The sequence below is a fragment of the Psittacula echo genome (genome assembly GCF_963264785.1).
Source record: "Psittacula echo genome assembly, chromosome: 24".
Classification (NCBI taxonomy): domain Eukaryota; kingdom Metazoa; phylum Chordata; class Aves; order Psittaciformes; family Psittacidae; genus Psittacula; species Psittacula echo.
In genome coordinates, this window is record NC_137759.1 from 4,027,683 (window position 1) to 4,055,197 (window position 27,515).

General features: G+C 57.0%; 1 protein-coding gene across 6 annotated transcripts; it reads right to left on the reverse strand.

The window, feature by feature from the left end:
- Positions 1 to 5,730: 5,730 nt before the first annotated feature.
- Positions 5,731 to 27,053, reverse strand: ZBTB7A (zinc finger and BTB domain containing 7A). Of its 6 annotated transcripts, XM_080633946.1 has the most exons (4): positions 25,219 to 25,533; positions 24,615 to 25,100; positions 11,299 to 12,503; positions 5,731 to 8,157 (listed from the first exon to the last, which is right to left on the reverse strand). In XM_080633946.1, exons 3-4 carry the CDS (start codon positions 12,486 to 12,488, stop codon positions 7,704 to 7,706), a joined length of 1,644 nt encoding a protein of 547 aa, XP_080490072.1. In that variant the 5' UTR covers positions 12,489 to 12,503; positions 24,615 to 25,100; positions 25,219 to 25,533; the 3' UTR covers positions 5,731 to 7,703. The 6 variants fall into 6 exon arrangements, with proteins under 6 accessions (XP_080490072.1, XP_080490071.1, XP_080490069.1 ...); XM_080633945.1 differs by lacking the exons at positions 24,615 to 25,100; positions 25,219 to 25,533 and adding an exon at positions 26,962 to 27,053; XM_080633943.1 differs by lacking the exons at positions 24,615 to 25,100; positions 25,219 to 25,533 and adding an exon at positions 26,514 to 26,649.
- Between the last annotated feature and the right edge of the window lie 462 nt (positions 27,054 to 27,515).

Consider the following 27,515-nt stretch of genomic DNA (forward strand, 5'->3'; position numbering starts at 1 on the left):
ACTTTTTGTTCCTAATATTTGTGTTCTAATTTAATTGCTTTTTACATTTGCCAGGCCAAGCCACTGTTTGGAAACATCATGGTTGTGTTACTGCTTTTTCTGTTTGAGTTGGCCAGCTCTTCCTGTACATATGTTTGTTTGCTTATATCCCGTTTCTTTCCTTTTTTTTGGTGTTTTGGTTTTGTTGTTTTGTTTTTTTTTTTTAAAGAGAAGAGAAAAAAAAGAAAAAAAAAGAAAAAAAAAGAAAAAATACAAAAAGAAAATTATTTTTCTTTCCCTCAGTACACATTCTTCAAAGTTCAAATTATAGTGTTTGTTAAATAAAAAGAAAGATTTACATTTAACGCGGTGTTGCCTTTGGCTCAATGGGCTTTCTCCTCACCCCAAAACCAGCTCCATGGGGGGTTTCTGGATGCAGTGGGTGCAGGAGGACCGCGGTGGCCCCACGGGCACCTCGGTGCCACTTTGAATTCCTCCACCTCCATTGGATTAATCATTTTATTGATGAGGCTTAAAGGTCCAAATCCCGCTAAAGCCGCGGCTTTGCCAGATAAACACCCGCTTTGGAGGCAGCCCGTTTGTGAAAACACAATTAGCAAAGGCTCTAATCTGCACTAATTACCGCCCGGGCCCGCAGCGCTCCCCACGCGCCACCGGGACCATGGGGGACGCGGGGCCCGGGCAGCAGCGCCCGCCTGGGGCCTCCTTCACCATCGAGTACCTGCTGTCAGCGCAGGGGGACCCGGGGCTCAGCCCTGAGCCCCCCGGCCGCAGCCCCCCGGCACCTCCGCGGCCGCCGGTGGAGCGTGAGGACAAACCAGCGCAGTCCTACATCGCCCTCATCTCCACCGCCATCCTCTCCTCGCCCGAGAAGAAGCTGCTGCTCTCCGACATCTACCAGTGGATCATGGACAATTACCCCTACTTCAAGAACAAGGTGAGCGGCTGCCAGACCTCTTTTCCTGGGGTTTGACGTGGTTTTGATGGTTCAGGGTGGGCAAACCAGGGGGCTGAGCCCACAGCGCTGGTGTTGGGCTGGGTTTGACTCACCCCATCTCCGATGAGCCCGATCCAGCATCCACATCTTGGGCTGGTTCCTGCGCGCGGGTCGGACGCTGTTCACTCTGGTGCCTACTGACGTGCACGGGGTGGCGGCGGCGGCGGCTGACGGCCCCTCTCGGCCCAGGAGAAGAGCTGGCGCAACAGCGTCCGCCACAACCTCTCCCTTAACGAGTGCTTCGTCAAGGCCGGGCGCAGCGACAACGGCAAAGGCCACTTCTGGGCCATCCACCCGGCCAACCTGGAGGACTTCGCCAAAGGGGACTACCACCGCCGGCACGCCCGGCGCCGCGTCCGCAGGTCAGCGGGGCCGCGGGGGCCTGGGGGGGGTGTTCTGGGGGCTCAGGGCTGACCTGGGTGCTCTCTGCTTCCCCCTCACAGGGTGAACGTCGGCTTCTACCACCCCTATGCCCTGTACGGCTGCTGCTGCCCCTGGTGCCCTCCGGCACCCCGCGCACCGCCCCTGGCGCTGCCGGCTGCTCCCCAACGCACCCGCTGGCCATGGGGACGGGTTCCTGCTCCCTGGGGTCCCCTCCTGCCCCGGGCCCCCTTCCTGTAGCCCTCACCCTGCTTGGGGCCCGGGGGCAAGGGAAGCCCTGATGGGCCCCCCCCAAACCATGGCAGGATCAGCTCAGGGATGCTCTGGACATCGCCTGCCCCATGTGTTTGTCCCCCATCACCCCAAGGGGTCTCCAGGGCCCCCCCTTGGATCCCCTGCTGGGATGAGTCCTGAGTCTTGGGTTCACATCCCAAAGAGGAACACCCCCCCCCCCCCCCCCACAAATGGACCTCCATGAGAGAGGACAGGGGTCCCTACCACCACCACCACCCCCCCCCGCCAGCAGAGGCACATATGGGGCTTAGACCCACCAGGCCCCTGCCCTAATTATTTCCTCGCTAATTGTCCCTGACGCCCCTAATGAGCCTCGCGGCTCCCAGGTGTTAAGTGGCATTAGGGCGTCTCGCTGGGGAAGGCGACTTGGCCACTAAATCCCGGGAGATAAAACCCCAAAGCCCTTCGTGCTCCGAGAACTAGGAAGCTTATGACACACGGTAATCCCTAACGCTGGATGGGCCCGGGTTGGGGGGCAGAGGGGGGGGGTCCGGGATGATGGGGCGGCAGCAGGATGGGGGGGGGGGTTGGATCTTGGGGTCCCCTTTGCCTGCCTCAGTTTCCCCACTTGCAGCCGGTCCCAACACCCTTTGGGGTGGTGTGTGTGTGGGGTGAGCACCCCAAACCCCATCCCCGAAGGCTCCTTAACCCGCTGCCATCTGGGTGTTTGCCCTGCTCCTAATCTGTGCCCAATCTGTGCCCCCCCATCACACCTCGGCCCCCCACCAGCAGCTTAATGGGGGGAGATGGGGAGGGGGGGACCCCCCCACACCCTTCACCACCACTTTACAGCGTGGGGGGGTTGCTCCCATTGGGGGCACGGAGGCACAGTACCAGGAGTGACCCCTGCCATGCCCCATCCCAAATCGGGCCTAACCCTCCCCAAAAAGAGAAATAACCCCCATGAACCCCCCCAAGAAGCTTCTCCCCCCCCCGCAAACACCACCACAACCGCTCGCTCGGGTGTTTTTAATATATAGTTTATTTTCTTTTCTGGTTTTAAAGCCCCCCCCCCCCCCAAAAAAAAAAAAAAGTGCAATTTTTATTATTTTAATTTTTATCTTTTTTTGTGGTTTTTTTTGTTGGTTTTTTTTTTTTTCCTCGCCTCCCACACTTTATAAAGAGCTATCAAAGTTACAATCTATGGAATGTCTTTTCTGTGCTTGTTTGAATAGATATAGATTTCATTCTCCGTCTCTCGCTTTCTCCTCACGCCTTTTGAACCCCCGCCCCCCGTCCCCAAAATAGACCACAAAAAGTAGTTTTTACACATAAAAACCGCTGCAACCTTGCGAGTGCTTTCGATAGAGAATCTCTTTGAATAATTATATTTATATATAGAAAGACGCAGAGAAATAAAAACCCAAAAACAGAAAAAGGGGGGGGAAAGAAAGAAATCAAGAAGTGGCCCCATCTCGAGCATCCTCGCTTGGGCTCACACGTGTCCCCCCCCCTTCCTTGCCCCAGGAGCCCTTCCAGCTCTCGCTGTGTGTGTATATATATATATATATATAATCACTATAAAACACAACGGTTGCTACAGTTTGCCCCCCCCCATTCAAAACGGTTCCTCTTTATTTAAATAAACCTTTATAATCGAAAATATAAATAAATCTGAGCTCCGACAGAACTTTATTTGCTTTTAAATACCCAAATCAGGTGGGGGGCTTTTTTTTTGGGGGGGGGGGAGACACAACCACACACACACACGCACGCACTGAGTGGTGGGTGCTGAATGGGGATTGAAGGGGGGGAGCAGCCCTTTACCCTGCAGAACCAGCCCCCCCCCCCAATCCCACCCCCCTTCCTCACCCCCCCCCCCAGCCCCATCTTGGGGGTTACAAGCCCCCAGTGGGGCTCAATGCAGCATCTTTACACTGGGGGGAGGAAGGGGATGCCCCCCCCCCCCCAGCCTCCCCATTGCCACCAATACACCCCAAACCTATCACTTGGGGGGGGGGGTGATGGATACGACACCCCCCCCCCCCCCCCAGCCTTACACTGGGGCAATGGGAGGTTTCAGAGGGTTTTTTACCTCTTTTGTACCAAAAAGCTTCATTTTCCCTCTGTTTTCCCTCATTAATGGGACCCGGGGTGGGGGGAAAAGGGGGGGGGGTCAGCCAGGGCTTGGGAATTTCTAACGCATTTTGGTTTATTCCTGGCTTTTCCCGGCCTGGCCTAACTCAGCAGGATCTTTGGCAACACTTTTATCACAACCTGAATTGCAGAAATCAACCCAAACTCAACTGAAATCAACCCAAACGAAACCACGACAATGAACGAGGGCGATGGGACGGGACAAACCTGCGGCTCTGGGGCCGGTTTTGGGGGGGTTTTGCCTGTTTTCTCTACTTTAGTGCAAACTGAAGCTGTGCTCAAGTGCTGCAGCAAGGGCCGGGCTGGGGGGCGGGGGGGGGGGCCATGGGGCTGTCACAGGCCTGGGGACATTCTTGCTGTGGGAATCCTGAGAATAAACCTCTCCTTTTCCTTTTCTTTTTTGCCATTGTCTCTGGTTTTACCCCTTTTTTCTTCCCCTCCTTTTTTTGTTCCCCCTTTATTTCCGCGCCCTCATTTCTTTTTATTCCCCTTATTTCTTTTTTCTCCCTTATTTTCAGCCCACTTTATTTATCCCACCCCCTTTATTATTCCCCTTTATTTCTTCCTTCCCTCCCCCCAATTTCTCTTTGTTTTTCCCCTTCTTTTTTCCCCTTATTCCTTTCTTAGCCTGGTGAAGAGAAGGCGCCTGAAGGGGAGACCTGAGAGCAGCTCCAGTGCCTAAAGGGGCTGCAGGAAACCTGGAGAGGGGCTTGGGACAAGGGCCTGTAGGGACAGGACAAGGGGAATGGCTTGAACCTGCCCGAGGGGAGACTGAGATGAGCTCTTAGGCAGAAGCTCTTCCCTGTGAGGGTGCTGAGGCGCTGGCACAGGGTGCCCAGAGAAGCTGTGGCTGCCCCATCCCTGGCAGTGTTCAAGGCCAGGTTGGACACAGGGGCTTGGAGCAAGCTGCTCCAGTGGAAGGGGTCCCTGCCCGTGGCTTTAGATGAGCTTTAAGGCCCCTTCCAGCCTAAACCATGGAGTCCGTGATTTCCTTTTTATTCCCCTTATTTCCCCCACTTTATTCATTTTTCCCCTCTTTTCTCTCCCCCATTCCCCCTCCTGCCCAAGCTTTGCCAGCCCCAGGGAGCCGCAGGTTTATCCCTCAAGTGCCCCAAACCCCACAAACTTCCAGGGCTCCTTTGAGGACCGGGAATGGGGGGGGGGGGGGGGGTGAGAAACAGCAGCGAGGAGCTGGGGGGGGGGTGTGAAAAATCAAATCAACACAAACTAGAGCAGAGATACCACAACAAGGACGAGAAAGAACCTCAAGTCAGTGTCTATTTACAATGCCACGCTGGGATTTCTCTTTGCATATGCCAGGTTTAGCCAGTGCTAAGCAGAGGAGCCCATGGGGGGGGGGGGGGGGGTTACCTGGGCCTCTTCCCAAGGGATTTGATGCCCGGGATCTGGATTTGGAGGGGATGCAAAGCCCCGGGAGCAGCAGGTCCCAACCCCCCGTGTCCGGAGCCGCGTCTGGCCTAGCACTGGCTACAAAACATGGAAGAAAGAAAACAGAATCAACTTCAAATCATCACCAAGGGGAGGAACGAACAGCACAGAGCCCCCCAGCAAACCCCGGCATTCCCACCCGGAATTCGAGCTTCCGTGGGATTCCTGCCTTTCCGGTGTCGGAATGAGCCCCGTTCCTCCCATCCCACCACTGGGGCTCCATGAACTGGACGTTGGGATTCTGCCGCTGGGGTTTTTTTGTTGGTTTTTCTCTTTCTTTGTTAAATATATATATATATATACACATTATTTTTTTTTTCTTACAAAAATAAATTTAGGCTTTTTTTTTTTTTTAATAATTTTTTTTTTTTCCGTAGAAGTTGGTTTTTTTTTTTTTTGTGTTTTTTTTGTTTTTTCACTTGTAAACATCTTTTTGCTTTTGCTTTTTAAATTAAGATAAAGTGAGCTCAAAGTACCCGTTCCATCGCAAAGTGCTAAGACTTCTTTGTATGTTTTCTTTTTTTTTTCTGTTTTATTGTGGTTTTTAGCATGGTTTTTTTTTTTTTTAATTCTCTTTTTTTTTTTTTAATTCTTTTTTATTGCTTTTTTTTTTGTGTTTTGTCTTGTTTTTATTTCTGCATTAAATAAAACATCCGTCTCTCCCCCAGCCCCACCACTCAGCCCTCCCCCCCAGCACACGCTCCCGTCTCACTCCCTCTCCAAAATACATTCGGCCAATAAAACCTGCTCTTTGCTGTTTTGAAAGTAAAAACACCAAAAAAAAAGAGGAAATAAAACCAAAAAAATAAAAGGAAGAGAATCTAAAAAGTGCTTTTTTTTTTTTTTTAAAATAAAAGGGCTTAAAAATCTCTTTTTTTTTTTTTTTCTGTTTCGTTTCATTTAAAAATGTGCATTTAGAAAACAGGTGACCAGCTGAAAGGTGCCTTTTCTCATCGTCCTCCGCTAACCCCAAGGGGTATTTACCCGCCTCTCGAGCCATAGAGCATCTCTATATATATATATATATTTACTTTTTGGGAAGGGGGGGCTGGGGGAGCGGGGGGGTGCAGCTCCTCACCCCCCTCCCTGCCCAAAGGCCTCCTGCCCCCTCAAGGGAGACCTCAAATAACCTTTTCCAAGAGGAATTGCCCATTTTTAGGCGCTTTTGGGGCTTTGCTGCGCCGGTCGGTGCCCAAAATCCACTGCAGAGACTGGAGGGGGGGGGCAGAGCTGGAGCCCCCCCAAATCCAGCCCCATCGGTGCTGGGAAGGGGCTGGTGGGATCCATGCGGTGCCGGATCCGGATCCACCTCGGCTCCTTCCCGGGAGCACAGGGACCCCCTGGGATGGGGATGGGTGCACCCCCGGTGGTGGCACTGGCATGGGGACGGTGTCCTCACCTTGGGTACCCCCAACACTGGATATCCCCAATGCCAGGTGTCCCCAACATGGGATGTCCTCACCTTGGGTACCCCCAACATTGGATGTCCCCAATGCCAGGTGTCCCCAACATGGGGTGTCCTCACCTTGGGTACCCCCAACACTGGATGTCCCCAATGCCAGGTGTCCCCAACATGGGACGTCCTCACCTTGGGTACCCCCAACATTGGATGTCCCCAATGCCAGGTGTCCCCAACATGGGACGTCCTCACCTTGGGTACCCCCAACATTGGATGTCCCCAATGCCAGGTGTCCCCAGCCTTGGGTGCCCCCACCTCAACAATGGGTGTCCCCCCCACAGGGTGTCCCCGCACCCCACGTCCCACCCTGCAAACTCCCGCTCATCCCTCACATGATTGGGCAAATTTCAGGCAATTTCAGGCAATTTTCTCCCCGGAGCCCATCCCAGCTTCACGCGGGGCTGCCGGGACGGACCCTGAGCCCTCACCCCAAAACCCTGACCCCATGTCCCTGGATGCTGCCCTGGGATGCAGCAGCCACCAAGGGGGCTCTGACTTCCCATAGAGCAGAGTGGGGACGGCCCCGCTCCAGGCCCTGACCGAGCCCTTCCTCTCTTACCACCTCTTTTTTTTTTGCTATTTTTGCTTTTTTTTCTTAAATAGATCTCTCTGAAATAAGTAATTTTTTTTTTATTATTTCTTTTTCTTCTCTCTTTTTAACGTGTGTCTGGACACAAAATAAAGCTTTGGATTTACATGGAAGCTCTTTTCCATGCGACAGAGCCACTTTCCATCCCCGCCCCGTGCTGCCTAGCGTCTGCCTTTCCAAGTACAGGTCCTTGGCTACTGAGGGATCCTCGGGGGAGCCCTGCTCACGATGGGAAGATTGGAAACATAAAATCTATTCTCTTTTTTTTTTTCTTTTTTCCCCTCTTTTTTTTTTTTCCTTTTTTTTTCGTTTTTTCTTAAAAAAAAGGGAAGAGAAACATCTCTAAAGAGAAAAAAAACGGGAGGAAAAGTCGCTAACTATAAGGGTTGCTTTTTTTTTGTGTGTGTGTGTGTGATGCTTTCTGTGATGTTTTTGGTTTAGGAGAGTCCTTGCGTGTTACCCTCAGCCGACCCTCCTGCTACATTCAATCCTGACGCTTCATTATTCGAATGCTCCTCAAAGTGCTGCTGCTCGGGGCCGTTCCTCTGCTGGGTGTCCTCTGATTCCTGACTCTCCCCACCAGCCGGGAAGCTTCCGTCTTCAGCGCTCCCCGGCGGGGTGCTGGGGAGACCCCCGGCATCCCTCACCCGGGGTTTACGGCCCCTCCGGGATGGAATCCCGTTGCATCCATCTTTTTTAAGGTGCCTGTGCAAGTGGTCGGAGCGGACGAAAGTCTTGAAGCAGCTGTCGCACTGGTAGGGCCGCAGGCCGGTGTGGACGCGCATGTGGTTCTTCAAGTCGTAGTTGTGAGCGAAGGCGGCGCCGCACTGCTGGCACAAGTACGGCTTCTCCCCCGTGTGCTTCCGCATGTGAACCTTCAGCTTGTCCTGCCTGGGGGGGACAGAAAGGACAGGGAAGGGGAGGGCAGGTCAGCTGCAGGGGGGCTGCCTTCATCCCCAAGCGCTGGGACAGGGCTGAGCATCGCCTGGTGCAGGGTCAGAGGGAACCAGCGTGGAAAAGACCTTTACAAGCATCCAGTCCAACCATTCCCAGCCCTGCCAAGGCCACCCCAATTCATGGCACTGAGGCCTCGTCTCCACGGGGTGTGAACCCTTGCGGGACGGTGCCTGCAGCCCTGCCCTGGGCAGCCTGTTCCAATGCCTGAGCACCCTCTGGGGCAGGAATTGTTCCTCAGCTCCATCTAAACCTGCCCTGGTGCAGCTTGAGGCCGGTTCCTCTTGTCCCATCCCTTGTTCCTTGGGAGCAGAGCCCAGCCCCTCCTGGCTCCATCCTCCTCTCAGGTACTTGTAGGGAGCCATCAGGTCCCCCCTGAGCCTTCTCTTCTCCAGACTGAACCCCCCAGGTCCCTCAGCCCTTCCCCATCACACTGTGCTCCAGGCCCTGCACCAGCTCCAGTGCCCTGCTCTGGCCCCATCCAGCACCTCCATGTCCAAGCATGGGTATGGGTGCGAGCCCCGTGCAGTGGGGCTGGCTCCGGTCAGGCCTTGCTGCCGCAGCGCACCCAAGCCAGGGGAGGGCACTTGCAGCAGCCGGGCTGGAGGCCAAGGGAGCCACGTGAGCCACTGCTTCCTGCAGGAAAATCCCATCAGGCCCGGAGCGCGTGGCCCCACCGGTGCCGCACGGGAACCGCTCCCCTTCGCGGGGGACCCAGCGCCCTGCTATGGGGCAGACCCCGGTGCGGCAGAGCCACCGCCGCCTCCAGCCATGGGGGCCAACCCCAGCAGCACGAGGGCCCCAGGGAGCTCTAAACCTGCAGGGAAGGATCAAAACGCTCAGGACGTGTTCACCTCTGGTCTTAACACCGCTGCCAAAGGGGCTGGAAGCAACGCGGCACACACCAGCCCGGCTTTTAGTTCTCGCTGGAACCATATACATCGTTATCGTCGTTATAAAATCAGCAGTTATCAGAGCGCCATCGGCGCTCCTCCCCCTGCCAACAGAGAGGAACCAGGAAGCAGAAGTCAGCGTGAACCGACGGGCTCCGGTCCTCACCCAGCAAGGGGGTGGCCGGGAGCACCCCAAATCAAACAGCCTTCACCCCAAACGCTCCTGCAGGAGCCGGGAGCGCTTCTCCCAGCAGGTTCCCCCTGCGACAGTGGAAGGCGTCCCTGTCCATGGCAGGGGTTGGAACTGGATGAGCTTTAAGGTCCCTTCCACCCCAAACCATCCCATGTTTCTATGATACGCAGCGTTTTTCACGGCACAGGGAAGAGATTTGTTTTCAAGCTGTCATCCGAAGGGATCAGGATGGAGAGCACAGAGAAGGAATGCAAAGGGATGTAATAAGGCTGATGGAGGGCGTGGGTGAGGTTTGCCCCCATTTTGATGTTAGAGGCTCTCAGATAAGGCTTCAAGCCCTAAGTGCTGGGGGAGAAGCAGCAAAAAGCAACTCATGGGCACCACTGCTGAGCAGAGGAGATCTGGACCAGCGGCCTGAGCTGGCCCCACAGCAAGGCTGCCCTGGGGGTACAGGGAGCACGAAACCTGCTGCAGCCTCACGGAGGGTGTTCCACAAGTGATGTGACCGCCTGAGCCCAGCTCACGTCGCTGGGTCCCCCCATCCACTCTGTGCTCAAATGCCAGCTGCAGGGAGAAGCAGGGGGAGGTATTTTGGCTGGAAAATGGCACAGCCCTGCTATAGCACGGAAGGGCCTTGGAGACAGCGCTTCCACCCTGCTCTTCACAGGGAGGCCAATGGGAGCAGGTCCCCATCCCGTACCCACAATAGCTTGGGTTGGAAGAGGCTTTCAAAGCTCACCCACTTCCACCCCCTGCAACGAGCAGGGACCTCTTCAACCAGATCAGGCTGCCCAGAACCACATCCCCTTGGCAGTGAGGCTGGCACTGCCCTGTCCCCAGCAGCCCCAGCCTTCCCCACATCCTCCAGCCCCTCCACCCGCAGCAGGACCCCGTCCCGCTCAGGTGTGGCCGAGGGCTCGGGCTCAGCGCCGGGCAGGGAGGTGCCGCGTGGCAGGGCCCAGCGCAGGGCCGGGTGCTGGCATCCTGCCCCCGCCATTATCTGCATTCCTCAGCTCTCCGGCGTGGGGCTGGGTGCGGCCGTGCCCATGGTGTGCACCGGGGAGGGGGCTGGCAGCGCCGTGGGGCAGGACACGGCCTCCTGCCCATGGCTCAGCCCCGTTGGCTTCACGCTGGAGCCGCTCGCTGTGTCCATCGGCTGCCCCATGGACCCCAGTGCTGGCGGTGAAGCAGTCGGCGCTGCCAAGGGCAGGAATATCCCAAGGACAAGCAGCCCAGCTCCGGAGCCAGGCAGCCCCACAGAGCCCCTCCGCAGGCTGGGACCCCAGCCCCGGCTCAGCCACCACAGCCACAGAGAGCAGCGAGGAGGCGGCGCTGGGACGCGTGGACTCGAGTGAACCGCAGGGATTTGAACAATATCCCCTTTCTTCGGCGTCCCCGTGGTGGATGGAGGGGAGGAGCGGAGGAACCCTGATTAGAAACAGGGCTGAGGAGAACACCCCCAGGGAGCTGAACCAGAGGGGTTTGTGCTGCTGGGGGCCACCATCGCTCTGAACATCACGGTTGGCTGAGATTGGACACGAGCAGTGCCGGGGTCCAACCTCTTCCCAACCCAACTGCCAGACACCAGGGCTTCAGCCACCCCATGGAGCCACTTCTAAACAGCTCCTGCCTCAACCCTGGGCACCTCAGCCACGATGGAAACACCAAGGGCTGCAGTTCTGTTTCATCAACCCCATTATTGGGCCTTTGCAGAAGCCCAGGTCTGGCCAGGTTTCCAGCAGAGCTCAGCGATTCAGGACCCTGGGATGCTGTGGCACTGGCCATCAAGCCAGGCCCCTTGAGATACCTCAAGAGCCAGGCATCCACATTGCTCCTCTGGCCTTCACATCCCACTTGCCCATTCAGATGGGAATGAGCTGAGCAGGCAAAGGAAAACTGCCCCAGATCAGCGCTGTGAGAGCACCTGGGGGAAGCCAAGAGCCGGTGGTGCCTGGGGCAGCCCCGGTGCCCCCGCGGCCGCCCGCTCCTTACCTGGTGAATCGGACTTTGCAGATGTTGCACTCGTAGGGCTTCTCGCCGGTGTGGGTGCGGATGTGGCGCGGCAGCTTGCCTGCACCCTGGATCACCTTCTCGCAGATGGGGCACTTCTGGAATGCTTTCGCCCTGATCTTCTTCTCCACCTTCTGGGACCAGGAGGGGTAGACATCGCCCTCGCTCGAACTGCCGAAGTATTTCAAGTAATAATCCATGACCCCATCGTCATCCTTTCGGTCGTCCTCCCCGAGCTGCTGCCTCCCCACGGAATTCATCATCTGCTGCAGCAGGGCGCTCGCAGCCATCCCATCCACCTCCCGTGCATCATCCTCCGTCTCCGCTCCAGCAGGAACGAAGCTGGGGGAGTCACCGGCTTCCTGCTGGTCCAGAGGGCCTCCCGGGGTGCCCTCCTCTTCTCCCGGTGTGGCCAGGCCACGGCTGCTGTAATGTCCATTCTGAGAAGGGGAAAACATGGAGCCGGGAGCCGCCTCCTCCTCCTCTCTGTCCAGCCACATGGCTGGGTTGCTGTCAGGATCACAGTCATTCGCCTTTGGTCGTTCGTTTAGGGGGGCTTGCGAGTACAAGTCCATGCCATTGCAGTCCGGCTCCTCCTCCTCCTCTTGGCCTCGGAAGTTCAGTCTCTGAAGGTCTCTCAACTCTGGGTTGGTCCACGGAAAGCTGCCTTGATGGCCGTTGACGGGGTTGCTCTGGAAGAACTCCAGGTACTCTTTTGCTCTGAGATGGTTCCTTTGATCAATTTGATCTACTGTATCCATCTGGTCATTTTTGGCCAGAATCTTCCTGTCCAGGAGATCCGTGCAAACATCCCTCACCGCCGGGATCTCCAGCAGTGTGGCGGCGTTGAGGATGTCGTTGACATTTGAAGTGCTGACAGTAAGGGTCGCGGTGTAAGCGAACTCCAGCAGAGCCGACAAGGCATCTGCGCTCACAAAGTCTATCTCATACACGTTTTGCTGGTCCACCACTAACCCTGAGGTGAAGAGCTTCTTGAAGTACTGGCTGCAGGCCGCCAGGACGGAGCGGTGGGTGGGGAACTCCTGGCCTTCCACCAAGATGACCACGTCGCACAACAGCCCGTTGTTTCTCTGCTCATTCAGGCTGCTGAGGATGTCGCTGCTGTGATCGGGGAACGGGATCCCTATGGGGCCGTCCACGCCACCCGCCATCTTCGATGCAAAAGGCTACGAGAGAAGAAGGAAGCTCAGTGAGTCACAGGAGGCATCACATCACACAGGCAAAGTCCTCAAGGCAGAGCAGGGACCTGGCTGCTGTTGCCAGCGTGCTCTGCAGCAAGCACCAGCTACCAGCTCCTCTCCACATCTTCATCTAAGACGTGCCTCCATCAGCAGGTGAGGATGGATCCATGCTCACCTCCGCTCTGGGAAGGAGGAGAAATGCAGCCCAGATGCTCCCAAGCTACAGTCTGGGAGAAGAGCTGAATTAGCACGGATCTGGGTCAGAGCAAGCAAGCCTTGGCAAGGACCAGGGTTAACACAGCCAGGCTGCATCTGGACCGAGCTGGCAGCCATGCCCGGCCTTGGGCCTCACTGGTCAAGTCTAGGAGTACTTCCCAATCCCACCCCTTCTACTGGGAAGGTTCCCTGCTCATTCAGCCCTGCTCTGCCCAGCTGAACTCATGACAGTCACAGAATCACATCATGGAATGGTTTGGGTTGGAAGTGACCTTAAAGCTCATCCAGCTCCAACCCCTGCCACGGGCAGGGACCTCTTCCACTGGAGCAGCTTGCTCCAAGCCCCTGTGTCCAACCTGGCCTTGAGCACTGCCAGCGATGGGGCATCACCAGGAAAACCATTCCCATCACTTGTTCCCGGCATCCCCTTGTCTGCAGGCACGGTGCTGGTGAAGAGCACCCTTTGGGAAGCCTGAGCTTTACAGAGACCAGCTTAGCCACCTAAACCCTTGGCACCCGCTGCACCTTCCCCAGGAGCAGGTCTCACCAAGGGCCAGCACCAGCCCCCATCTCAGCAAGGCTCCAGCAGAAGCCGCAGGTCTTTCCAATGCCAAGGGTTTGCTTGGGAAAAGGCAACCAAGTCACTCCTGACACGCCAGCACAACAGAAACGGATCCACGTGGCTTTGAACACATCCTCTCTTCAAAGGCTGAAGAAGCCAGAGTGAGTTGAGCAGTTCCATTCCAAAGGCATCCCCCTTCACCGGGAGAAGGGCACTGGGGCAAACACAGGCAAGAGTGAAACCTGCCCAGCTTCACCACTCTGCTGCCCACAACAAGACCCTCAACTTCGCTCAGGCCCAGTCTACTGCTTCCTACTATTGGGAATGATGTTCTCCTCCTTTCCAGCTCAGTCAACCCTCATACTCCTTGCAGCAGAGATGCCGTCTGCCTTTCCATCCCTGTATTTTACCACCACCGCCCCCAAGCACAAGTCACCTGGTTCACAAAGCACCTTGGTGCCAGTGCAAGCATCAACGTCCCCGGCTTACAGATGGGGAAACTGAGGCACAGAGGGAAGCAGCTGCCCCATGCAACGGGGGGGGACACGGATGAGTCAGGAGCACATCCAGAACCCAAGTAATTACACAGGAAGCGACTCCCAGCGCCGCATTACGGAGCTGGCAACCAGGTTACAAAACAAGAGTGGCTTCCCAACACACGCAGCCACCCCCATCCCGAGCACGTTTCCCAGGAGTTCTTTGTGTTTCCTCATTTTGTGAAAGCTTCGTTAATCCAAGAGGAGGAAAAAACCAAACACGAAAGGGATTTCTGCACCTTGCTTTATGCAAAGAGAACACGGGAGAGGGCAGTTCTGAGCCTGCGTGACACCGCTCCGAGGGAAAGCCCTTAACATTAAACACCAGTGATGTACAAACCAGCAAACGTGCCAGGGGTTCAGGGTGGGCAGAGCCCGAGGAGCCGGGCGGGATGCACAAGTCCTGCCACGAAGCCCAAGCATGGAAGCAAAGCAGCTTCCTGGGATGCCCACAGCAAGGACACTGACTCCAGAGCTGGTTCCCAGGCTCCTGCGGCAGCAGGGATTGGATTCAGAGCTGGCAGCTCACAGGGTTTTAGGATAAGGAGCCCTCATTAGGGAGGAAAAGGCTGTTTGATGGCTGAGCACAGCCTGGGGACCAGGAAAGCTCCAAACTCGGGCATGGGCTTGAGGGGTGACCTTGGGCAAGGTCACTGCACCTCTGCATCCACAGGGGGTCCAAGGGACCCCTCCTGGCCTCTCAAGTGGCTGGGGGTACCATGGGGGGAGCCCCCACTGCCTCCTCCCCACCAGGGCAGCCCCAGGGCTCCCTGAACCCCCCTGATCTGAGCCACCACACGCATCGCTCCCCTAAACAATGGGTCTGACACCTCTGCCCACCCCCCAAATGCTTCCTGGCCCTGGAAACAACACAGGAGCCTCCCTCCCTCTGCTTCCCCCCTCTGAATTGAGATGATTTACAAAGTCCTGTGGGCAGCCAAGCTCCATCACCCACCCAGGCGGGCCCTAGGGACTGATGGGACCTGGGGGAGCAAGTCAGGCCATGCAGCAAGGTCACCCCCAGCCCAGCCATGGGGCTGGCAGAAGCAGCCGGACAGTGTGGGAACGGCGGCGGGGTCATGGGACTGCCGGGGGCTGGCATGGGAAGTTGTACAAGTTTGCAGCTCATTCTCCAAGCACAACACGGCCTTTGTGTCCCTCATCTGCGGCGGCCCGGGACGGACGGCGAGGGGTGGACGGGCTGCTCTGAGCCCCCCGGGAATGGCTTCAGCACCTGGAATGCTTGAGGCACAGACAGAGGCTCGGCCCTTCAAATCACAGCCGGATCACTTGACAAGGGGCTGAATGGACGGAGTGTTAAAGCTTGGGGATTAACATGAGACGGAGCCTTCCACCTGCACAGGTTCACAGGACGCAGCAGTGCAATGACAGGATGGGCAAAATCCCTTGGGAAAGGTCCCAGTGGCCGGGTGACAGTGAGAAAAGCCATGGGCACGACAGCCAGCTAGCTCCTTACCTTGGCAAGGGTAAGGTCTGAATGGGCCACCAACGGGGAGCTTCCACTACTGGCCTGTATTTCACAGGCAGCTCTTTTCTCTCTGTACCCCCTCTGATCGCCCAGCAGCATCACACACTCACTGTCCCAGACTGAGTGTCTCTGCAGGGTCACAAAGGTGCCACATTTCACCCCAAAGTGCCCATGTTTGAGGTGCCTGGAGCTCGCCCTCCCATAGCACCCGCAGCAGCGGAGGGAGCACCATCCACTTAAAATACAGCCCAGTTGAAAGAGGGAGTTTACAGCAACCCCAGAGCTCTCAAATGTATTTATAAACCTGATTTACAAGCCTGGCCTAACTGCTCAGCTGATTCGCCTTTCAGCAGTGCTCAGCCCGCCCTGCCTTTCCAAGACACCAACTCAAGTGAGCTTTGGCTGTTCCTGGCTCTGAAGCCCAGCTCGACACAAATTCAGCCAGATTCCAGGCAGGAAAAGCTGTCATTGTGCTGTGCAAGCAGTGGTGCAGAACCCCGGGATGCTGCTCCACGGCAACCCCGGCTGTCCCGCATCCAACCCGTTCCGCACTGAGGCCGCCTCCTCTTTGATGCTGCTCCTCAGCACTAAAAGGTTCTTTCCTTAAGCTCAAGTTATCCACTTGCTCCTTCCAAACGTAGCAGAGGAACTGCAGCAGAGCAGAACAGAGTTAACCGAAACCCCCGCGCTTGCAGTGGCAGCCAGCGGGATGTCACCCCACCGCTTTCCTCCAGGAGCTGCGGAATGTGACATTTACATTCAAATGAGACGACCACATTAAGATGGGATCACAACCAAAAGTGCTGACAAAACGCTGCTTAATTACCAGGTTTCCATGCAACCTTAGTGGTTTGGTTGGGGTTTGTTCTTTCTCTCTTTGCACTGGGCAAACCAGGGAACCTGAGCAGCTCGGAACCGCGCAGGTATCGGGTGAAGAGCTGAGTCACATCTGCTGAGCCGGGAACAGGGAATGTTTTCAACGTGCTCTTCACCTGGAAGAGATCCCGAAGCCCTTTACAAAGGGCAGAGCTCTCCTCTCCTCGCAGGTGCCACCCGCTCCAGCAGCGCAGAGGAGAAGCTGCAGCAACGATGCGCACCCGCTTGGGGCAGGAAGGCAAAATCGCCCTCACCTTTTCCACTGAGCATCAGGCAAAATGGCTTTAGGGCACCTCTACAATCCCCAGCACGAGGCTTCCTGGGAGTAACTGCCTTTTGGGCTACAGCACGTGGTTATTTGTACACTAGACAGTACAGTACAGGCGTTATTTGGCCTCTTGCAGCTCAAAGGTACCCAAGGAACGGGGATCACAAGCTGCTGTGCCCAGTTTCTTGGGGGAAATGTGCATACGAGAGCAAGGGCAGGCTCTGCAGAAACCCTGCTATGTGCTGGAAAAGGATTATTAAAATAATGTTGCTATATATATATATGTATAAAAAAAAGGCAGTGGTTTGCTGCCCTAGGCCCAAACATTATCCCAGCCCTCACTCACCACTGACCGGAGAAATGGGCATTTTTTCCCTATGAATAGCTCACCCCAATTATAGGCCACACAACGCAAGCCCTTGTGTCTCTTCACTTTATATTTAGGGAGCGATCATCCCAGTTCCCCTCTTTCCTTCTCCCAGCTGCACGGCCACATCGGCAAGCCTGGATCCCTCGAGATAAAAGGCAGCTCTCAGGCCATTGGGAGCGTGAGCCATCGTCTCTGCTGACACCAAGCTCTGCAACAGCTCAAGGACAAGCCCCAGCAGGTCTTCCTCTGCCCAGGATCCACCCTAAACTATGCAGAGGCCTGGGGAAACACACCTAGCACGCAGCAGCACAAAGCCAACAAGGTGGGAAGGTGGTAGGCAGGAGGAAATGAAGGAGGGAGTTTTGCCTGCTTGGGAGAAGTCACTGTTTCAGCCACTCTATGGTGCTATTACAATGCAACTGCTCTCTAAAGGAATGTGCTGTTGGCAGCTTAGTGCCAAACCAGCTGAGTTACGTGGACCTGCAAAAGATGCGTGGTCCTGAGAGGAAGACCCTGCACACCAACAGAAGCCGATTGCAGCGGGTGGCAAAATTAACATCAAATAAAAGCAAATGATTTGGTTTGGTCTTTTTTATTAAATCTAACATGTTGACAGTGCAATGGGAAGATCTCGTTTGCGTTTAGGAGGTAACTGAGCCATCAACAGCTAAGAGAGAACTGCAACTTCCTTACGTCTTGACTGGACATTGCACGTGGGGTAAAACACCAGAGGACACACATGGCATGACCAAGATCATGCAGCTATTGAAGTGAAGAGATCAGAGCAGAACAAGCATCCTGCAACTATCTGTGGGCTCCTGGTGCACAATATGACTCTGTTTTCCAGCCCCTCCAGCTCCCACAACTCCTTGTCTGAAGGCCCTGACTCTGGGAAGCACCATGTTCCCTTTATTCTGTTACCACAGCTCTAATCACTGGATTCACAGCGTGAAGGCTGGTCTAAGGAACAAGACTGGCCACATCACGAGGATTCAGTCAGCTCCTGAGCACACAACCAGCCCAAGCTACCACTCCACTGGCTCCTCAAAGCATTTACTTCTGATGCTCCCAAAGCTCAGAGCTCTCCGAGCATCCCACTTTCCCATGTCTCACATTGAACATGAAGAGGAGAAGCAACCGGGATGCTGTGACAGTCTGAAGGCAGCCCAGGCTCCTCAGTCCCAGCAACCACCCTTCGTTTCAGTCCAACCTGATGAACTCGCACCACTATCAGGTAAGCAAACCAGCTGGGGCTTCCCCTGCTGCTGCCAGCTCAGACCTGCTAGGGAGGTTTGCCTCTCCCTACTGTCTAGAAATAAATGCCTGGGCAGCGCAGGAAGCTCCAGCGCAGAGTGAACCCGCGTTCTAGGACTGCTTCATCCCAAGCAGCTGCCCAAGGTAAAAGCAAATCTACCCCAAAACCCTGCAGTACCATCAACCGCCCTTCCTTCAACCACTACATCCTTCACCTTAGGAGAGCCAAAGCACTTGACGAGCCATAGGTCACCCAGGAAGAAACACCTAATGCACGACAGAAACAACAATCTCCAGGGCAGGACGCACAAGGATTTAGCAGCACAGAAGTTCAGGCAGGAAAGGAGAATCCCACATCCTGCAACTGCTGCCAAGGGAACTCTGGTAGGAAGAATATCTGGTAATTGCTCCCATTGAAGTCTGGATGGAGCGCTGGAACCGAACGCCCCTCAGACCCTCAATGAGCATCCTGGGAACTTTGATGACCACAAGCAATAAAGAACCTTGATTTTTCCTTCGTATTTAAAGCACAGTAATGACACTAATCCCCTCCCACAGCAAAGCACCTCGGAGGCAGGAGCGGTGCCAAGAGCTGGCTTTGCCTTGGTGTTCTCTCCTGGGGCTGGCCAAGAGGGGCAGATCTGCAGAGCCGGTGGAGCAAGGAGAGCCCTTCCCCAGCTGCCAGCCAGCCATTTCCTCGCTCGGGAACGGCTGCATCCTGTGCTCATTCACAGCAGTCTGCGTAGGTCTGATATATTTGGCAGAGAATCTAAATTGGGCTGGAAGAGCTGCATTGAAGAATTCGGATGAAGAAGTCCCAAGCCCACGTTACACCAGTGTTTCGGTTACCAAGGGACAACCACCAAGGCTCTCATCAAGGTGACACATCTCCTGGACAGACAGGTTCTGGGGTAATTCAGCATCTCCTTGCTCCCTCAGGCAGACCATGGCATCCCTAAGAGCCCAATTTAAATGTTGCACCTCAACCCATTTATAACCATTTCAGTATTCAAATGTGCCCCTCTCCCAGCCCTCACCACTGTGTCAGCAGTGGGAAGAAGCAGAGAACTTCACCAAGGCACCTCAGTGGTGGAACAGTGACCGGTTGTGCCAAGCCACAACCTGGAATTTGGCCTCCTAAACCCTGCCACTGAGGCAGGCTGCAAAGCAAGCAGTGGAAGAGATGGTGCTGCCCCACCGGAGCAGGGAGATAACCGCTGCCAAGGTGGAGCTGGTCTCTGTGGTGCTGCTTAAGGAGATGCTACAGGTCTGGGACTCCTCAGTGCGCTAGAGGAAATCATGAGGGACACAGCTACAGAAGGCACCAGGAAGAAAGGGTTTATTTGCTCTTCATGCTCTCAAACTGCTTGAGTTCAAGTGCTTTACAGATGATGGCCCAGAAGAGAGGACAATGCCAGACGTGGCAGCATGGATAGCGAAAGGACAAGTGCTGCTGAGGGAAATGCTCACGACTATTGCCTTCAACACCAAACCCACCAAACAACCACCCCCCTGCAGCAATCCCATCCCTGTTTCTCTCCCTGCTTCCCCATTAAACCGACGCAGGCTCCAACCTCTAAGCCCAACCACAATGCTGAGAGCATTACTACTGCTAAAGAAGAGAGTTAAACCAGAATCAGCAAAGGGAGAGTCACCTTCACAGTGCACAGGGCTCCCTGCATGTCCTGAATACCTGGAGAGAGGCACCTCTTGGGATGAAGGCTATGGAATCATAGAATGGTTTGGGTTGGAAAGGACCTGCAAAGCTCATCCAGCCCAACCACCTGCAATGAGCAGGGACATCTTCAACTAGACCAGGCTGCCCAGAACCACATCCAGCCTGGCCAGGGATGGAGCATGCACCACCTCTCTGGGCAACCTGTGCCAGTGTTCTACCACCCTCTGTAAAGATTTCTTTCCTCACATCCAGCCTGAAGGTCTCCTTTATGAAGGAAGACTCTAATGGCTATGGCCTTCACTCAGACCTACTGCCATTCACCACACAGAGACGCGTCACAGCGTGCCTCCGTCTCCGAAGATGCTGGTAGCTCACTTCCACAATGAAGAAGCCAGACGAGGGATGACCAAACATCAGGCTCTGCAACGCTGCAGATCCCCACTGCTGGGCAGGGATTTCCTTCCAGGGCATCGCACAGCCTCACACAGCACACGGCGAAGTTGGGTTTCCGCTGCAGCATCAACTCCTGGCAACCCCCAGAAGCAGCCTCAGACCCTGAGAGAGCAGGGGTGCTGCCACGCCACCAGAGCTGGCCCAGCACAGCCAAAGAGCCCCCCCGAGCTGCCACCCCCCAAAGCCACCCCTTTTGCATGGCTGACAGCAGCCACCAGGCCGTCCGCAGACCTCAGCGATGTTGCAAGGTGAGCTTGAACTGGTTACTCCACCCAGAGCTCCGTGCCAATTTGCTCCTTTGTCATCAGAGACCGCAGTTAAGCCAGCAGGAATGTGCCTTGCTTCGAGCCTGTGCAGTCACGGGCCCAAGGACCCCGTGTGCTTCCCTTGCCGGGTTTTACTTTCGTGCTAGCACCAGCACCATCGATCTGCCTTGGTGTTTCTCAACGCGATGGTCCCGGGTCCATTGAATGAGGTCTGTGTGCCGGGATGGTCACCAACAGCCACCAGGGAACAGGAATGTCTCCATGCCAAGAAGAAACAAGCCACCATCCACTGCGAAGGCCACGAGCCACCCAGTGACCCTCAGACCCTGCCCAAACCCACCTTCCCTCAGCAAGGCTTGCAGTTGCCTTCACTCCAGTTGCTCCTCTCCTCAGCTGAGCCACTGCAGCCTACACAGGCAGCCCTCAGCCTGCTGAGAGCATCCAGGCCGGGAAGGCCACCCCTGTGTTAATGGAAGCTGCTTGTTTTGCTGCTGGAACAAAGTCTTCCAAAGCCAAGCCCAAGCGTTCCCACACGCCTCATGCCGCAGCCCTCCGATCGGCTTTCTCCCACATAGCTCCACTGCTGCCGCCGTACAGCAACAGAGCAGCTCCCTGCAAACCCACAGCGGGGGGCTCAGGAGATCCTGCACAGCACCAAGCCCTTCGCTGTTCAGCCCCGGGTTCTCCTGAATGCTGCAGAAAGCACCAAAAGTTAAATGCAGAGGGAAAAAGAGAACATAAGGTACGAAAGCGTGTGTTGCTCTTGCCTAGGAGCACAGTGCATACGGAAAGGGAAGGTTTCTTTTCCAACTCAAAAGCCCCATAACGCTGAAGGCCCCAAGATCCACGCAGGAATAAGCTGCCAGCGCTTCAGAAAGGCAGAATTCGGCCCCTTTGCCAAAGGGAACGACTGGAGGCTTGTCCTGAAGAAGCAAAGCTGCCACCAGCATTGACCCAAAGCACGAGGGCTGCGGGGCCACCAGCACATCCCAGCCACCAAGGCCGGATGAAAACAAGAGCTTCTGCAGGTATTTATACACCCTCAGAGGCCAGGCACAGCCAGAGAGGCCAAATCCTGCGCTCACCGCTCCAGCCAAAGTCACCACCAGCCCTTTCCCTGATGAAGGCCGACAGTAACTGCCCCTTCACCCCACGATCCCCTCCCCTGTACAGCTTCTCTCCATCTCCTAAGCACAGGGAGCCACGGGAACCTCTCAAATCCCAAATACCCCCATTCCAACAGCCCCAGCAGCCATCCGCTTCCCTGCACACCCTGCTTTCCACCCCAGCTGAGCCCCAAACCCACACATCCCTCTCCCACTTCACAGCCATGTCACAGGTTCCCCTTTGCAGCCTCCACGTCATCCTCCCCCTCTGACAGCCCTCATGCTTCCTGCTTCGCTCCCCCTGCCCTCAGCTTTGGAGGTCCAGCACCAACCCAACTGCCTCAAATGGCACCTCAAAAACCTCTTTTCTACACCAGGAAGGGTGAGGAAAAAAAGGCAAAACAAACGAAGACCAAGACTGGAGCTTCCTGACGCAGCAGAGCGCACCAGGCAGGGCAGTCCCTTAGGTAATTCCTAGTTTGTGGATAAACAGACAGCTCGGCTTGCCATTCTCGGCTCCACACGACGTGCAGAAGCGAATCCCAGTAGCAAACATGCCACACACTTCATCCCCACCAATGCTGTCCTGCCATGGAGCTCTCTTCCTCCCCTCCTCAGCACACAAGCGGGATGCAGGGAGGGAAGGCTGAACCGGTACCGCGTGCACTCTGCCTGTTGGGGCAAGAGGCTCCGGGTAACCAGAGAGCAGCAACCTGTAGCTACAAGCCTACTCTCGATGCTTGCCCAGCTCTGTGCTGGGCAGGCAGTCAAGCAAACAGGAAAGAAGCAGAGATATCTACTGACTGGTTTCCAGTTTGCTGGTGGGAATTAAGGAGGTGCACGAACCAGGAAGGAAATAGGGCGCACAACTGGAGTTTAACAGCAGGCAACAAGGAGTTAAAACGAAGCACTGGGACGGACGCTTGGAGCATCCTCTGCTGTGACGCTAAGCGGAGCAGCAGCGCTTCCAAAAGGGGGGAGAGGATCTCCCGTGGTTTCATGGTTTCAGATGAGCATTACAGAGCTGCAGGGGTGGGAAGGGGGTGGAAAATGGTCTGGAAGGTGCAAAGAAACCACCCGCAAGCGCCAGCGCCGTGTGCTTCTGCACCCCAGGAGGGGACGTGGCTCCGTGCGTGGCTTCGAAGAGCTCGATGGAAAGTATTTGAGACAGCAAAGGCTGTCTCCAGGGAGATCCCGCTCCGGACACTCCTCCTGGATGCATGTTCGAAGGGGTCGGCGTCAGAGCGCCGGTGCTTGCCAGGGGATCTGCGGCTCATCTCACCCCTGTGGCCTTGGCTCCCACCTGCACAGCGGGGCAGCTCGCAGCAGTTTCCAGTTTCTCACACCTTGTCACATTCAGAGGGGACTCTGCTCTTGAGAGCTTCCCTCCACCTGCAGCCCCTGGCTGCTGCCCGCAGGCTCACAGGACATTTACAAGTGCCTCAGGCAATCGGGGTGCCAGGGGGAAGGAGCCCCACCACCATCTGAGGCATGAACCCACTTTAGCTCCGAGTGCTGCACGGCAGCCGTGCCCAGGCTCTGCTACAGGAGCCGGCAGCGACACCGGGGAGGCAGGGAAACTGAAACTGTGCACGGAGGGAAGACGATCCGGCCACTGAGCTGGGCGAGAAACAATTGTCCCTGGATACTCGCAGAGGATCCCGACGCTCGTCTGACCTCGTTTACTCCCACTCTGACGTCCTGCCAGAGCTCCTCTGGGACCGGCGGGATGCTCCAGGCACAGGTATTGGAACAGACAGATGGGAACGGGCTCACGCAGACCGGGAGGCAGCACCGAGCACAGCCACACACCAGTTTGGATCAAAGGGTCATAGGACTGGGTACAAACGCTTCCCTTCATCCCGGAGCCCGCCTGCCTTTCCCCCTTTCCCTGAGTTTTTCCCCATCAAAAGGCTTTTAATTACAGACTGAAACCAGACTCTTCAAATTTGAGGTTAAGGCTGGTTGAGAGCATAGTTAAGAGCAACAATTTATTGCTCTGACTATATAAGATAACAAGCAGAATCCTAATTGTTTGCCACAAAAGTCCTCTCTTTCCATAAACGCAGCATCCCAAGACCGGGAAAAAACCCTCAAGTGTCAGTTTTAATCAGCATTAAACCAAGTTCTCAGAGTTTCGGCTCCATCTCAAGTGCAGACATTTCCCAGCCCCAAGTTTTAGGTTTGAGGAGCTGACTTTTTAGGTTGGGAACCTAATTCTGAAGAGTTAAACCCAAGCATTCAGGCACCAAACAATGTCTGGAGTAAGCCAGGCAGCGCACACAACCCATCACAGAGCCTTGGGATCAGCATAAATTTCTTCCCTGATTTGCGTCCCAAGCCGACATCCAGGTTCTCACGCTGGGAAAACAACTTTAACTTTCAATTCTGCTCTCAAAGCCCCAAAACACAAAAGCAAAGCCTTCACCGTGCCAAGGGAATTCCACCCCGCACCTCTCGCCTCTCTTCACCTCGTGAAGCCCACGACACGGCTAAAGCCATGCATCAAACCCACCGCCACAACACAAGGTGCATCTATGAGCAAATAATAAAGCAAGCAAGCAACAAACCCAAGTCTTAACAAGAGTTGTGGGTCAGCAGAAAGTGAAGAAATCCTTTCCTTCACCACTGAGTTTCTGAAGAGCTCAGGCCTTGCAAACCCCTCCCCAAGTTACTAACTCAATTAAGGCTTGGTGGAAAAATCCCACCATCTCCCCGGTGTTTTGGTTGCGCCTCTTCACTCCCTCTTTCACCAGAACAAGCCTAAACAGGGGCCAGGATGAATATTAAACACGAATGGCTCCTCTCGAATAAACTGCTCAGTTTCTCTCTCCCCTTTCTGCTTTTAAAGCTGTTTAAACACAACATCTCCAGCAACCCACCAGACCTAAACCAGCCCAGCTCACCCCAGCCAGCCTCCAGAAGGGGCCACAAGCTGCCACTTCCAACCAGGACCAGTAGAAAGAACGCGAAATAAAACATTTCCTCAACAAAAAGAAACTTCAGAAAGCAATGGGACGACCTTTTCGCTCTGCTTCAGTCCTCATTAGGCTGTAAATTCTTCCAGGCAGAGACCTCCTCTGCCCGTGTCTATAAAGCACTTATATAGGAGTTATGGTTTCGATAGCAGAGACGTTTAACAGCACAGGGCTAATCTTGAGCTCAGACCAGCAGCAAACTCTTCCCAAGAGTCCTTGAGCTGAAACTGCTGTTGCCCCGCACGGAAGAGGTGCTCCAGGAGCTGAGGCTGTGGGCGCACACCAGAAGCTGTTGCTTTCAGCATGGGAACGCTGGGATTTAGAAGCACTGGTAAAGAGGAAGTCCCAGGTGCCAGGAGTCCCGTTCCATGTTCAGGTCCAAGGGTTTTCCCTGCACACAGCCCTTTCCCCACGCTGCAAGCAGCCTAACTGTGCTTCCACACCATCAGCCCGTGCCTTTGCCTCCTGCCACCAGCCTCATAGAATGCTTTGGGCTGGAAGGGACCTTCAAGGCTCATCCAGTCCAACCCCTGCAAGGAGCAAGGACATCTTCAACTATCAGGTTGCTCGCAAGCTGCAGCCCTCCGGGGGAAGCCAGCAGGAACCTCCAGCTCTGCTGCGGGGGCTCAGCACAAGAGCTGCGGGTACCTTAAGCACGATCCCGAGTCCCAGCCTGTCACCTCCAACTCAAGAGCCAGGGCACCGGGACCTGTCACAGCCGTGGCCAAGGCGAGGCCTCCCGCAGGCTGCGGGTGGGTGATGCCTCCCCTCAAGCCCCCCTCTGCCAGCCGGGGCCACTGCGCAGCTCCGAGGGAGGTTTTACCCCGCAGAGCCCCCCCCCCCAGGGCCCGGCCTCCAGCTCCCAGGGCCGCAGCCACAGAGGGGACGGGGGGGGATTATCGCTGCGAACCGCGCGGCCTCCAGCCCCCCCTCAGCGCTGGGGGTGGGTGCGGAGCCGGCCGGGGGCCGATAAGGAACGGCAGAAAACCACCGCGAACCGCGCGGAGCGGAGCCGGGGCAGCGCGGCCGGGCCCACCCCCACCGCGGGGCCGGCTCCCCGCCGGGAGGGGGGGGACGACCTTGGGGTGCTCGGGGCCGGGGAGAGGGGGCGAGGAGCGGCCGCGCTCGCAGGCCACACGCCCCGAGGGACCCCACCCTGCAGCCCGGGTGCCCCCCCTCCTCCGCCGGGCCGGGCCGGGTGCCCCCCCCCGCGGGCCCACAGGGAGCCTTGGCCGGGCGCCACGACCCCACCCCTTCCCCCGGGCGGGCCGCGGCCATGGAGGCCGGGCGGGGGGCGCCGAGGTCTCTGCCCCGCGGCCACCGCCCGAGCCCCCTCCTCGCTGTGCAGGGTCAGGGCCGCGATCCCGCCCGCCGAGCAGCGCAGGCCCCGCCGCGCTTGTCCTCGGCCACCCCGCACCGCGCGCAGCCGCCCGCCATTGGGCAGGGCCAACGGGTACGGGGGGGTGGGGGGTGCGCGGGGTGGAGGGCGCGCCCCAATTGGCCCCGCCCGCTGCCCATCAACACGCCTCCCACTCGCCGCGCGCGCGGGGCACGCCGGGAACTGTAGTCCGCGCGCTCACAGGCACCTGCGCAGCGCCGCGCACGCCGCACTACAACTCCCAGCGGCCCCCGCGCCGCGCACCCTCCACCCCCCCGACGGTGGGGCCCTTCCCTCTCCCCCCCCTCCTCCACGACCCCCCCCCCCCCCCCCCCCCCCCAGCACGGCCCGGCCAAGTACAACGTATGCAGGCGGGGGGGGGGGGGGCAGCGCGCCCGGCCCCGAACGAACCCCCCCCGGCACGCACCCCCCGCACCCCCTCCCCACCCCGCACAGCCCCAACGCTGCCCCCGGAGGGGGGGGGAAGGAGAGAGGTCGGGCTTCAACCACCCCCTCCCCGGCCCCGGGCCTGACCCCCGCCGTTCCCCCCCGGTCCCCCCCGTACCGGGCCGTGCGGTCCGAGCGAGCGGAGCGGGCCGCGCCGTGCCGAGCCGGGCCGGGCCGAGCCGTGCGGGCGGAGCAGGCTCTGGCCGCCCCGCGGGAGCTGCTCGCCGAGGCCCGTATGCGGCTCTCTTCCTGCTCCGGCCGGGGCCGCCCCGCTCTTAAAGGGGCCGCGCACCGCCCCCCCCCACCCCCCCTCGTCCGCGCCCGCCCCCCCCCGCCCCGGGGCGCAGCTTTGCAGCCGGCGGGGGGCGCCTCCTGCAGCGCGCGGCGGCGGCGTTGGGGTGCGGGGCCCTTTAAGAGCCCCCCGCGGACCCCTCGAGCAGCCCCCACAGCGCTCCAGACCCCCCCCCCCGGTGTCACCCCACGAGGTGGCCCAGGGCACCCCCTGCGTGTCACCACACGGGGCAGCCCCAGGACCCCCAACCCACCCCTGTCACCCCATAGAGCACCTTGCACCCCTCATGTCACCCCACGGGACGCTTCCAGACGACCCTCGTGTCACAGGGGACATGGAGAAGCTCTGCCCAAGGTCAGTGGTGGGCTCCAAGCCAGCGCTATGGGGACAGGGGAGGGGACAGGGGACAGCCACCACCTCCAGCCTGCCCCAGAGCCAGGCTGGGGGGTCATGGACACACACACACACACCCCCCCCCCGCAGGACCGGAGCTGCAGGGCTGTAATAGCTCCTCACCATTCCGCTCCAGAGTGAACAGCTCCTCCAGGTTCCTGCAGGGGGTCAGGTTCTGCTGGAATTAGTAATAATTTAAGGAAAAAGTAATTAAAGAAGGAGGAAGCCAAGGACGGATTTGATCAACAGCGCCCGGGATTCCCCATTTCTCCCCTTTTTGGCTTCTCACATGGAGCATTCACCCCCCACGTGTCCCCCCAGGAGGGGTTTTTAGGGGGGCTCAATATCATTGACCCCATTTTAGAGGTGGGGAAACTGAGGCAGGACCGGGAAACAGGGCTGGAGGTGGGGACTGAGGGGCCCCAACATGGAGGG